The 13,502-nt window shown below is 41.1% G+C and overlaps 1 protein-coding gene across 5 annotated transcripts in view; it reads left to right on the top strand.

Annotated features, from left to right (window-relative positions):
- The window catches only part of PTPRG (protein tyrosine phosphatase receptor type G), a 773,938-nt gene that overhangs the window by 450,936 nt on the left and 309,500 nt on the right, over positions 1-13,502 (top strand). For all 5 annotated transcript variants that reach the window (XM_070777123.1, XM_070777125.1, XM_070777122.1 and 2 more), the window contains exon 4: positions 6,393-6,541. In XM_070777123.1, the coding sequence (XP_070633224.1) occupies positions 6,393-6,541 (149 nt within the window). The remainder of the gene's footprint in view (positions 1-6,392; positions 6,542-13,502) is intronic.

Raw genomic sequence — 13,502 nt, 5'->3', positions numbered from 1 at the left:
TTTAAAATCTTTCCTTTTCTTCCCTGTAGGTACAGGTAAATATTAGATAAAGTAAATGCTGGTGCCTATAGGGAAGTCAGTAGAAGGTTAGCACTTGAGCTTCTGTGTGTTGACTTCCAGACCAGGGAGTTTCTATGTGACCAGGAGCCCCAAAGCATTCCCTGATGCACACTGGAGTTGTGGGTGGTTGGGGGTCTCAGCATTAATGATCTAATAATGGTAGCCTTTCCCCATCTTGTATTGAAAGCTGGTTGACAAGTGGTGGAGGCAAGATACTGAGGCGCTTATTTTCCTTCTCTCATCGATTTTTAAAAAACTTTTGGCATCTGTTGCTATTTAGTCAGATTTTAGTGGGAATACTTGCTTTAGGCCAGCATTATTTAGACACATTGAGTATAATTTATTAACCATTAATGGATGTCCTGCAAAGAATGCAGTGAGTGCCTGGTCCTCAGTCACCCCGTCAAATTTGGAAAGTAATTCCTTATCCATGGTGTGACTCCTTATGTCTCCCCTGCCCCTATGCAGAGCATTTTTGCATTATGGGGAGCCCTGGACATAGGGGGAATCTATGAAAGCTGTGGATCCTCTTCCTGGAAGAACTGTTGTAAACAGTAGTTATACAATGCCATCTATTTTTTTAAATATAATCTTGAGGTATGCATTATTATTATCTGACATCTGTGTACACTACAAGTCGATCAGCACCCCAAGTCTCATTACCATCAGTCACCGTACAGTTGATTCCCTCCACACATTTCACCCACCCCTGGTAACTGCTCCTCTGATCTCTGTGTCTATGAGTTTATTTTCATTTTAGTTTGCTCATTTTGTGTGTGTGTGTGTGTGTGTTTCCAGACATAACTGAAATAATGCACATCTGTCTTTCTCCTTCTGGCCTATTTCACTTAGAGCAATATCTTCAAAGTCCATTCATGTTGTTGCAAATGGCAAACTTTCTTTCTTTTTCGTGGCTGAGTAGTATTCCATTGTGTATACATACACCACGTCATCTTTGTCTGGTCGTCTCTCTGTGAGGCCTTAGGTTGTTTCTCTATCATGGCTGTTTTAAACATAGAGGTTCACTTACCTTTTCAAATTAGTTTTCATGTGCTTTGGATAAATGCCCAAGTGGAATGGGTAGGTCAAATGACAGTTCTGTTCTTACTTATTCTTACTGTTTTCTATAGTGAAAAAATCCCCACCAACGGTGCCCAAAGTTTCTCTTTTGTCCACACCATTGCCAGTACTTACTTCTTGTCTTTCTGGCGATAGCCCTTGTAACAGGTGCGAGGTGATTCACACTGTGATTTTGTTTTGCATCTTCCTATTAATTAGTCATGTTGAACATCTTTGCGTGTGCCTGTTGGCCATCTGTATGTCTTCTCTGGAAAAATGTCTACTTAGATCCTGTACCTAATTTTCAATCAGATTGTTAGTCTTATTGTCATTGAATTCTGTGAGTTCTCTGTATTCACCCCTTAGTGGGTATACACATTGCAAGCACCTTCTCCCCTTTAATAGGTTGCCTTTTCTTTTCTTTTAAATTGTGTTTCCTTTTTTTGAAAGATGTATATTTACTTGTTTTATGGCTGCACCGAGTCTTCACTCCTGTGCGAGCACTGTTCTGTAGTTGCAGCTGGTGGGAGCTACTCTCGTTGCAGTGTGTGGGCTTGTCTTGTCGTAGAGACAGGCTCTAGGTGCAAGGGCTTCAGTAGCGGTGACTCCTGGGCTCTGGGGCACAGTTTCAATAGTTGCGGCATATAGGGTTAGTTGCTCTGCGGCATGTGGGATCTTCCCAGAATGCGGATTGAACCTGTGCCCCCTGCATTGGCAGGTGGATTCCTAACCAATGAGCCAACCAGGGAATCCCCTGCTGTTTCATTTTGATGGTGGTTTCTTTCTCTGTGCAGAAGCTTTTCACTTTGATATATTCCCATTTGTTTATTTTTGCTTTTGTTTTTCTTGTTTTTATAGTCAGATCCAGAAAAGAATGAGTAAGACCCATGTCAAAGAGTTTACCACCTATGTTTTCTTCTAGGAAGTTTGTGGTTTTGGTCTTTTAGTCAGATCTTTAATTCATTTTGAGTTAATTTTTGCATATGATATGAAATGGTAGTGTTCATTCTTTGTATGTGACTGCCCAGTTTTCCCAACACCATTTGTTGAAAAGTCTATCCTCTCTCCATCATATGTTCTTTGCTCCTTGTAAATTAATTGCCCATATATGTATGGATTTATTTCTGGGTGCTTACAATGCCATCTTCATGCAGTAATGTGGTGAATGAATAACTCTTCTGGGCATTCACCCTATGTCAACTATTGTGATCCCACAACAAACTTGTGAAGTTGCTGTTGTATTATTCCACTTTTAAGAATAGGAATGGAAGCACCCAGAATTGCAGTAACTTTATCAAAACTGGATAGTGGCAGATCTAGGACTGAAATCCAGACCCAAGTGGCTCCAGAGTCCAACTCCATTTATGACCCCATGCTCAGAATTTTACTTCCTGTTTCAGGAGGGCATAGACCCCCAAATCTGTGAGTAGCTGTTGCTATGGACTTTGGAATCCAGGTTAAAGATTCTGAATTTGAAACCTATATCTTCTACTTCCTCCATCATTCTGCTTTGACTTCATCAAAATCCATGTTAGCAGTTGAACAGCCAGAGGGCCTTATTCTATAAAGTCCACTCCTAGGTAACTTACCTGCCTCCTCATCCTCTTCCTAGCCCATCTTTCTCCAGTCTTTAGCTGTTGCTTGCTACCTTCTTTGTTGCTTGCTACCTTCTTAAATGTCGCCTTACCCAGATTCACTTTTTTGTGCTATTGTTTTAAAACTTAAATTAAAATGTATTTGTTTATTATTATCATAGTTTCATTTACCTATCATACTATACTACTGTTTTTCAGTTGACTCCCTTCATTTTAATTAAAATGAATTGATTTTAAAACAAAACATTTCATCAACACCTTAATGCAAAAACCTGTACTATTTGACATGTGATAGACATATGTAAAAAATTATGCCTATAAGCTGTGAAAGTAAATCAAAGGTACCAGTGTTATTACGTTCTAGCTTAAATACTTCTGGTAAAAGGGGGAAATGAATGAGTATCATTTGAAGTGTGGAGTGCATATTAGACATCAAATTAAGATTATGTTTTCCATTGATAAGCCCAAAAGGATAAAAATAATGGAAATATGTTTTTTACTCGATGTTATAGTAAATTCAAAGCAGCTACTCAACACTTAACATCTCAAGTATTTGGGCCACATCTACCTTTGCTGTTTGTTGTTTCTGCTCAAGGACACAGTTTTGTTTTGTGAGAAAAACAATACTGCTTTAGAGTGGAACTCTGAAAGTGAAAGTACAGGTGTGGTCACCCCTCTGCGCTGTGCTTCTTTTGACAATAACCCACATTGACCGTGCACTTGCTGAATTGCTGGCACTGTTCAGCGCTTTGTGTGTGTGATTTCCTTCACACATCAAAACAGCCTCACCAGGTAGGCACTGTTAATGCCATTTGAGTAATGATGGAAACCGAGACACAGAGAAGTCAGATAACTTGCCCAAGGTCACCCAGCTTTTAAGTGGCAGAACAAGATCCTCACCCAGGTCTGTCCGTCTTCTGAGCTCGAGGCTCTTACCACATTCTGTGCTCTGCAGCAACTACCTCTGGTACATTTTGTTGTGAAGCAGAGCTGTGTTATCTGTGGTCGGCAGAAACTTGTTGCATGGTAGCTGGGCAAGTTCTCTCTTCCCAGTGTTCCGTGTAAAGAAAAATGTAAGCCGTAAGCTGCTTTCAGAAGGTTGGGGCAGTACGTGCTTGTAGCATGCTGTGTTCTCTAGTGAGAGATACTGTAAAATGAAAAATGAGATTAGTGTTTCAGGTTGTACGGTTGCCTAATTATGCTTTTAATTATTCATGTAAAACAAGTAAAATGACCCCTGACAGAGACATAAATGATTTAGGTAAAATCAAATATTTATAAGATGCTGCGGAGTCCCTGGATGTATTGTAACAGATGCACTCCAAATGCTTTGCCTCCGTCCTTTGGATGCAAAATGGTAAGTATAGAATCTGTAACCGGCTGAGAGTCATCAACAGTGTTTAGGACACTACTGAGCGAATTCATAGGTATTTTGGCTTTGGCACGCAGGTTCAAAATAATAGTTGGTCTTCTAAAAATATTATATCCTAGAGATCACCCACTCCAGCGTTCTTGCCTGGAGAATCCCAGGGACGGGGGAGCCTGGTGGGCTGCCATCTATGGGGTTGCATAGAGTTGGATATGACTGAAGTGACTTAGCAGCAGCAGCAACAGAGATCACCAAATGACAACCCCCTCCTGCTTGTTCTTACTTTTTTTTAGTGGTTGGGAAAATTAAAAAAAAGAAAAAAGGAGAAAAATATTCCATAACCTGTGAAAATTATATCCAAATTGTAGTATGGATAAGTTTTTATTGGAACAAAGCCTCACCTGAGCATTTACTTACTGTGTTTCACTGCTTCTGCGTTATGAACACTGTTAAGTAGTTGAAAAGGAGCCATAGGACCCACCAGTCCTTCAGTATGTCTTGTCTTAACCTTTTACAGAAGAAGTTCGCCAACCCTTCTTCTAAACCATGCTAGCAGAAATAAAGGTGGAACAAAGCTGTAGCATATTCAATCAGCCTAAGAAACACTTTTATTTCATCTTATCCTTTAATCTCCATTCTACTAATTGAATATTTTTCAGAAGTTGGAGGAAAACTGCCTTTTGAATGCAGTAAAAAGGGATTTACACAAACAGGTTTCCTTCACTTCCTTTTAGTGCTCCCTTAATATAGAGAAGTGCTGAAACTAATTATACTTGTTTTAGAAATGGGTCATTAGTTTAGTCTCTATCTTTTATGGAGACCTAATTTTCATGCAGGATTTCTCTCTAAGACTCGAACTGGGATCTCTTTAGGAAGAGCAGATGATGAGGATATGAAAGGTTTTCCCTGCCTTAAAAAAGCTTAGCTTTTGATCACAAACCATTTAATATATTGATTGGAACTTAATGTGTATTTAGCAGCCAATAAGTATTTGAATGAATGAATTCAGTTCAAACAACAAGGAGGGGGAAATATATGACTTACAAAATAAAATCTTTTTATCCACTTGGGTATTACATTCCTTTTGGAAAAATAATTTTTCTGCTAGTATAAGTCCATGTTTTTGGTTCTTGATTTTTCTTTTCCAGGTTTTAAGGAAGAGAGATGTGGTTTTGAAATTTAGGATTTGAATTGATTGACCTTTTTTCAGATGGGCTAAGCAAAAGTTTCCTAGAATTAAAAGAAATAGTAAAGTAAATCTACTAAAACGCAGTTATTTGAGTGACTTACTGAGAATTTTGACTGCACTTTCCTGTACACCGTATCACATATGAACACATTCCCCAACCCTGGCTGTCTTCCCTTTATTGTTGCCTCAATATTGGTTTCTTGTAGTCACTAAGTCATGTCCAACTCTTTATAACGCAATAGACTGTAGGCTGCCAGGCTTCTCTGTCCATGGGACTTCCCAGGCAAGGATGCTGGAGTGGGTTGCCATTTCCTCATCCAGGGGATCTTCTTGACCCAGGGATTGAACCTGGATCTCCTGCGTCGGCAGACAGATTTTTTACCACTGAAAAGCCCGCCTTAGTATTTGTAGACCCTGCAAGTATTATTACTTGATACGTTGCCTAAGTTTTCTGATTGAAGAAACATGTCTTTTGCATCCAGCCTATGTGTATTTCCATCTCATTCCAGAGTGAATCTTGGGGTGGCACCAGGCGAAAGAAGTGAAAGTGTGAGTCACTCAGCTGTGTCTGACTCTGCGATCCCATGGTCTGTAGCCTGCCAGGCTCCTCTGTCCGTGGGATTCTCCTGGCAGGAATACTGCAGTGGTTTGCCATTTCCTTCTCTAGGGGATCTTTCCAACCCAGGGATCGAACCCAGGTCTCCTGCACTGCAGGCAGATTGCTTACCAGCTGAGCCACTAGGGAAGCCCTAGGAATCAGTGTTTTAAGAAAGAGAAATAATTTTGATCATCAAGCAGATTTAGGAGACCTGAATCAAAGCAGCGTATTCTGTTATTGTCTGTGATGTGTGCTTGTGTTTTTTTTTCCAACTATGAAATGGATAAATTCTGAGACCATTCCCTGGGAATTTTCAGAAGTTAAAGTCAACTGACTCTTGAGAGCATTCTTCACCTAGAATGTGCTAATGTGTGCAAACTGATGTTTGGGGTTTGCGTTTTAACAGGTACATGAGGAAATAATTCACGTCGTATAACCATGAGCTTTTTTAATGTAGCAAAAGATATCTTTTCAGTTTGGTTTGGAAACTCATTGTTCACCCCCGCACCCTATTTTTCACAGTTGCCATCCTGCTGAAAGACGACTATTTTGTCAGCGGCGCTGGCCTTCCTGGCAGATTCAAAGCTGAGAAGGTGGAGTTTCACTGGGGCCACAGCAATGGCTCTGCCGGCTCTGAACACAGTGTCAACGGCAGGCGGTTTCCCGTGGAGGTGAGTGCAACCTGAGGCTTCAGGGACAGCTGGGTCCTGGGCCTTGGCGGTAACGGAGTGCTTTGTCTTTATCCCCCAGACATTTTGCGTGTAAAACTTGTACCATTCTTTCCTTTGTGTCTGAAAATCCTACATAGATAGCATGACAGAGGATAGCTGTTCTCCAGTTTCTCATCTTTGTTTAATGGGCACAGCATATAGAAGTCACAAACATTGTGATTTGAGTCGACTTAAACCCTTGGTGGATGATTTCAAACCCTTGGTTTTATTTGACCCGATTTCTTCTCTCTGTCCGTTTCTGAAACCCTGCTTTCTAAAAGTGAAATTCTGTCTTCGTTTTGACCTTTTACAAAAGTGAAGGGGTAGTTGATTTGTGAATGGGAGTCTCAGAACCATCTCTCAACAGGGAAGATGCTTGAAAGGTTTGTGTGCTGCTGAAGAAGATGCTGTGGCCACTGGTCATATGATTCACTGTTACCTTTTTGGGATCAATGGTGTCATTTTGCCTCTATGTCTGTTTTCTCAGAGATCCATGCAGACGAAAGGGTGGGTGCGGTAGGTCATGTGTATCCTTTGGGTGAGAGAAGGAAGGAGCAGTTCTCCAAGCTCTTGTTTTAATCTTGGTGGGGACAACACATCTGCTACATTGCTAGCCTCATTTTTTTATATCTTTAATCACAGTCAGGATGTAAATATTCTTTCCTTGGGACAAGCGTATTTGTTGATTATTTGGATGCCCACATGGTAAGCTTTACAAATGTGTGAAAGAAGTAGGTAGGCTTGTACCCAAGCCTGTGACTGAACTCAAAACATGAAATGACAACTCTCTTAGGGTTTCATGACTTCAGTAAGTCATGACCTACTTGGGTCATCTGATGAATACTTTCAGTCCTTCTCCATAGAGAAAATATATAAATGTGTACACACACATATTTGCTCATAATCTGTAGGGTTTTGTCACTCACCCTCACTCCTCAAACCCATTCATGGGCCTTTTAGGTAACTTTGAAGCTTAGGTGAAAAATCTCTACAAGAGGTGGAAATGAATAGTATTTCTTTGCTTATACATGTTTATATTCACATACTGATTTGTCTCTTATCCATGATTGCTGGAGAAACCAGAGATCACCATTCTGAGAAAGTGGTGCATATTTTTGTTGTTGTTGTTGAGCTGATGAATTCACAGTATTAAAAATTCTTTCTGCATTAGCATTCCTCTATCATGGGACTTCCTGTCCTAGTCACATTAATGTTATGCCTTATGAGTAGGGTTTCTACTTAATGGGCTCTTTTTCTCCTTTTATGTTGAATGAATCATTTCTTAGAAATCTTAGCTTGATTTGTACTTGGAAAACTTGATTCCTAGAAGCCAAGTTGCATCAGGTTTTGAAGTTCGGGGTTTCTCTTTTGTTCCTGTCGGCCAGTTCGCATTGGCAGTGCAGCTGAAGGGAAAGTTTCTGTCCAGCCAGGTTTGCGCTAAAGCTTCTTTATCTTTGAATCAGGCTGCCATTTGTCTAGTTAATGTTGATCTGGACAAAAGACATGTACTTGAAAGTTTGGGAAACTTAATTTGGCAGCTGGCTTGGAAAAGACAAACTCTGAAAGAAAAAACTGGAAACTGCCTGCCTCATGCTGAAATCACATTTCCTAGTGCCTGTCTCCTCCTCCTGTTTGATTCTGGAAAGATGAATAGAATAGATAAATATTCTTTTGAAAATTTATTGGTTTAAATGAATTTTTTTAACTCAAAAAGGTCCATGAAATTTAGAAACTAATTAGAAATGGCAGCTACAATGCCCAGACTTACTTTTGGACCAAGCTCTTTGAATTTATTTCTTCTCAGTAATGTCAGATGGTAAGCTGCCTATATTAATTGGGTGCTTCATTGAAACCCATCTGGTTCCTAACTTGTTTTTCTTTTTAATGTGATAAATATGTTAAATTACTTAGTGGTTGTAGTTGGAGGAACTTGAATTTCAGAGATCAAAGGTAACGGGATCAAATTTAGTTGTAAAATATGCACAGAAATGTTGCTCATTTTTGCACAAGAGTTGAATTGCTTTGAGCTCTTGATTAATACCAGCTCTTCCTGAGATTTTTACCCTGTTTGAACATCTCAGACTTGGTTTATATGTTCCCACATAACTACACTGCTTTTCAAGATGTTAAAATGAAAGGGAGAAAATCATAATGTACCACATGGTAATTTATCAGCATTGGGGATATTATTGGTCTTTTATAGAGAGCCAGAGAAGGAAGAGCCATTGTGGACGATTGGGCTGGGATTGGTCAAATACAGCATTGATTCTCCACTGGAGATATCATCCTACCCTTCAGAGGACATTAGGCATTTTCCGGGGACACTTGTGGTTGTCGCCGTTATGGGCAGTGGTGTGCTACCAGCATCTAGTGGGCAGAGGCCAGGGATGATGCTACACATCCCAATTCATAGGACAGCCCACTGTCACTATTGGGAGACTCTCGGGAAGAGAAAGCTGTGTGTGTAGTGGAATCCAGCCTTCCTTTACTTGTGTGGCATCATTTTAAGTAGATTTGACTAAAGAAGCCTCATGGCAGGGTTGTTCCGTCCTCCTGCGGTTTTTAGAGAATAAATTGCCTCTCTTGCCTCCTGGGTCAGAGTCTTGCCAGTCCTGGTTCCTTTAGATTCCATTTAGGATAAAGTCATGACCTTGAGTGTTTCCTATTTCTTCAGTTGCCTCGGCCCCAGCGCTGCAGATTGGATTTCAAGTTTATGCCCCATGAGATTCTGGATCTGCTCCCTGAGGGTAAACTGCTACAAACCCAACCTTGGATGTTTTGCTGCTTCCCAGGAATTCTTTGAGGTCATCTGCAACAACTTTGTACACATTCAGAAATTAAACCTCTCCGTGTTTTCCTGGCTGAAATCCTGGACTCAGCCTTGTTGTTCCTGCAGTTAAAAACATCCAGCCTAACAGAAGAAATAAATGTCCTTGTTAAAACAAAACAAAAGCCTTTCAATAGTGGCATTCTTTACAGCTCTGTTAAAATTAGAAAAGAAAGTCGAAATCAGATGACGAGGCTAGGAGACGAGACCCACTTTGGGTCCTCAGATGCACTTACCTCCTAGTATTCAGTTTTATCTCTTGTCTAGAAGCAGATTTGTCTGGAGTGCCTTCTGTCATGTGGATGCTGGGTTACAATGATGAGGCAGAGAGCCTTTTCATCGAGATAATTATACTCGAGTCACGACACAGATATTGACCAAACACTCACATATACGGGTTTGTAATATTGGTTGTGAAACCGTCTCTGAAGGAGAAGGGCATTTTGTCGTGAGATGGAAGACGTCGGTGGAGACAGGTATTTATTAAGAGGGAAGAGATTAATTGGAGCCTGCCCAAAGAACACAGGTGTGCAAAGGCCCTGAGACAGGTGATATTTAATTACTTACAGGTACCTTTAAGCAATTAAGAGAGATCAGTTGGGGTTTTGATAGGATAATACCCTCCCCCAAACAATGTTCACTCACTAATTTCTGAAACCTGTGAACTTATTTGTTACTTTGTCCAGCAAACGGGACTTTGCAGATGTGATTAAGCATCCTTAAAGTCAGAAGGTTTAAAATATTCCTATGATTAGAATAGGGGTTCTGTTTGAGTTTGTCCATGGTACTCCACTTTGCTTTATCTGTTCAATCAGTTATCTGTGATGGTTGTGTCCTGAATATCCTCACTACTCCATACTCATTCCCTGTTTTAAATAAAGGTTCATGTAGCACTAATAGGAATTGAATCATGCCGTGTTTTCGCTAATAACTGAAGTTGGAGTTAATGCAAAGAGAAACCTCCAGATGAAACCCTCTGAGAGCTCCATTAAGGTGGAGGTTCATTGCATGCTTATTTTCTGAGGTAATTAAAATCTTGTTTATTACAATAAGAGATCGTGGGAGTTGTTGATTCAGACTTATCGGTGCTTTATGAGTTGAAGTCTTCAATAAGCTTAAATGATCCAAATTGATTGTGTGTGCCCTTTCCAGTGAAACTCACAGCTGGTTCACTTCAGTTCAGTTTAGAGCATCTTAGCAAGTGAGTAGAAGCAAAGACATTTTTCCTAATACATACCGTGCACACACTACCATATGGTGCAGGTCTGCAGGGCCTTAGCTGAAACCCTTGAGGCCAGATGTTTTAGAATTCAGTATCTTTTTTAGAAAGGCATGATGGTGCATATGTCATATATATTTACAGAAGACACATAGTGGGGTCTAGGACTATACCCCTTGAATGCATTTATATTTCTGCAGCATGCAGATGAATATTCACACAAGTAGGAAATATCAATATTCTAAGTAGCTTCATGTCTCTCCACCTCTGATTTTACTACTGAATTAGTTTTGCACCAGAGTTATAAATATCAATAATAACAACTTTGATCTCAGAAGCTTTTGAGGTTTCGCAGTCACTGATAAAGGATTTATCAGACATTTTAAAAATTGGTCCACAGTGTGGCCCTGGTTTATGTTCCAAAGAGTGTAGGTTATTTTCACCCATGACACAAGCACACACTAAATTCTTTGTCTCCCTGATGGACTGTGTACGTCTGGGTACCCTTCTCGTCCTGCTCCCTGCTCTGCTCGGCCGTGATACCATACAACATTCTTAGTCAAAGTTAGGTTTTGTCCAGGGGGCAAGAAGGTGCTAGTGTTAGCCTGACCTCAGTGTGTGATTCAGTCCCATTTTAACGTTCTGTTTGAGGCTGCATTCTCCATATCCACATCTGTGGATACGTTACCTGGACCTACTCTGTATTCGTTCTTGTCTGCTCAACACCTACCTTTGTGCTTAGAGTCAGCCTAATGATTTTCCTTTCATTTTGTGAAATGAATCTTGTTTTTCCAGTGCTTCTGTCCTGTTCTGGTTGGATAGTTGACTTGCCTTAAACCCCTAGGTTATGTCCAATAGCTCACATCTGCCTTCCTTCTCCCAGGTAAGATTCTAAAAACAACCTAAAGTGATTACAAGAAAAACAGTGACATAATCTACAAGTAAAAATGAATCCTAGTTAAGATTTTGGAGACATTGGGACCCAGATTCTCGAGTTCTAACACTACACTTCAGCCGGGGCACTTAGCATCCCAGAAGCTCAGCCGTGCCATCTGTAAGATGGGTGTGATAAGAGTGGACTCGTGCTCTTGTGACACACACAGAGGCATCACACTCTGTCACCGTCTCTCCACTCATACAAGCATGGCAGCTACTGCATAACTCAGATGTGGACCAGTCCGGCTGGGGTTTGAACTGCCACGTGGAGTCCTAGCTACAAGCATGAGAAGAGATTAAGTGGGCTGAAGGCAATTTGCCCATTACTCTTGTATGAATTTCTTTTTTTTTCAGCTGGAAATAAAGGTTGACATATGAAATGCCTTCTTGAAGACTTACTGTATGCAATGGCATTCCAAAGATTATTAGAAGTCCTCCATTGAGGAAATGTGTTTGAAAAGTGAAAGTGAAGTCGCTCAGTCGTGTCCAACTCTTTTCGACCCCATGGACTGTAGCCTACCAGGCTCCCCTGTCCATGGAGTTTTCTAGGCAAGAGTACTGGTGTCGACTGCCATTTCCTTCTCCAGGGGATCTTCCTGACCCAGGGATCGAACACAGGTCTCCCACATTGCAGGCAGACACTTTACTGCCTGAGCCCCCTGGGAAGTGCAAATGTGTTTACCTTTGTTTAAATTGGTATTTTTCTGAACTTACATAACTGCTGTCTCCCTCCTTTGTCAGTGTAAGTTAGGCATATCACTCTTGCAGAAATGAGGTTCATAACTTTCTCCTCTCCTCCCTCAGTCCATATTCCTCGTAAGAAGTTGAGTCCTCTTCAAATAAATGTTTTCAGAGGACAGACAGGATGATTTGGATTTCTGTCATGTTGAAAACTATAAAACCAGCAAGGCTTGTTCACAGAACAGTTGTTTAGTGTCTTTATAGACTCGATGCTATCTTGCTTTGTCATTACAGGAAACTATCATTAAAGGGAGATTGAGAAATTTTCTACTAAAAATAATTTTTGCAGTACCACCCTTTTTCTTTGGCCTTGCCTTGTTCTTAACGTAAATTCCTGCAGTTGTTACAGGTTCTTGGAAAAAGTGGTTTGTATGCAGAGCTTCCTCAGTCAGTAGAACTCAGGACAGGACCTGGTTTCCTTGTCTTGCCCCATCCTGGAACATAGAAAGTGTTACAGAAATTGTTACCTGGTTGTCTAGTGTTGGCTCTTCGGCGATGTGTCCTGTTTTTCTTTAGTGGCTTCCATCACATGGCAAGGGAATTGGTTGGACTTCAAGTAATGACTTTATTGAAATAAGGATTCCATGAAATATTTAATTTCCATCTGGCTGATTTTTTTTTTTTTGGTAATACATATGTCCCATGTTAATTGGGTTTCTTTCCCTGATGGCTCTGCAGTAAAGAATCTGCCAGCCAATGCAGGAGATACAGGTTCGATCCCTTATTGGGAAGATCTCCTGGAGAAAGAAATGGCGGTATTCTTGTCTGGGAAATCCACGGACGGAAGAGCCTGGCAGGCTAGTCCGTGGTGTCGCAGAAGAGTCAGACATGACCGAGTGTGCACACATGCACACCTGTGTTAAGAAGAACATTTGAGGAGGCCCTAGGACTTCATGCTTATCTCCAAGGACAGGGGAGCCTGGCGGTTGCAGTCCATGGGGTTGCAAAGAGTCGGACACGACTGAGCGACTAAGCACACACAGTACCTAAAGTATGCTCCATGGAGAAGCTCCGGCGTGGCTGTACAGAGCTGGAGAGTGGGTTTTGTGAGACGGAAGCAGTCTCGGTCCCCTATGTGAAGATGTCCGTGGTGTCCAACAGTCCTCACCACACACTGTCATCCTGCGATCTGAACTTGACTCAGGACTGCTTGATGCTGTGTCCCTGTCACGTGGGGTCTGGCAACTGGTTGCATTGCA

The sequence above is a fragment of the Bos indicus genome, chromosome 22, assembly GCF_029378745.1.
Source record: "Bos indicus isolate NIAB-ARS_2022 breed Sahiwal x Tharparkar chromosome 22, NIAB-ARS_B.indTharparkar_mat_pri_1.0, whole genome shotgun sequence".
NCBI classification, from domain to species: Eukaryota; Metazoa; Chordata; class Mammalia; order Artiodactyla; family Bovidae; genus Bos; species Bos indicus.
Note: the sequence above shows the minus strand (reverse complement) of the source record. Positions and strands in the feature narration are given on the sequence as shown.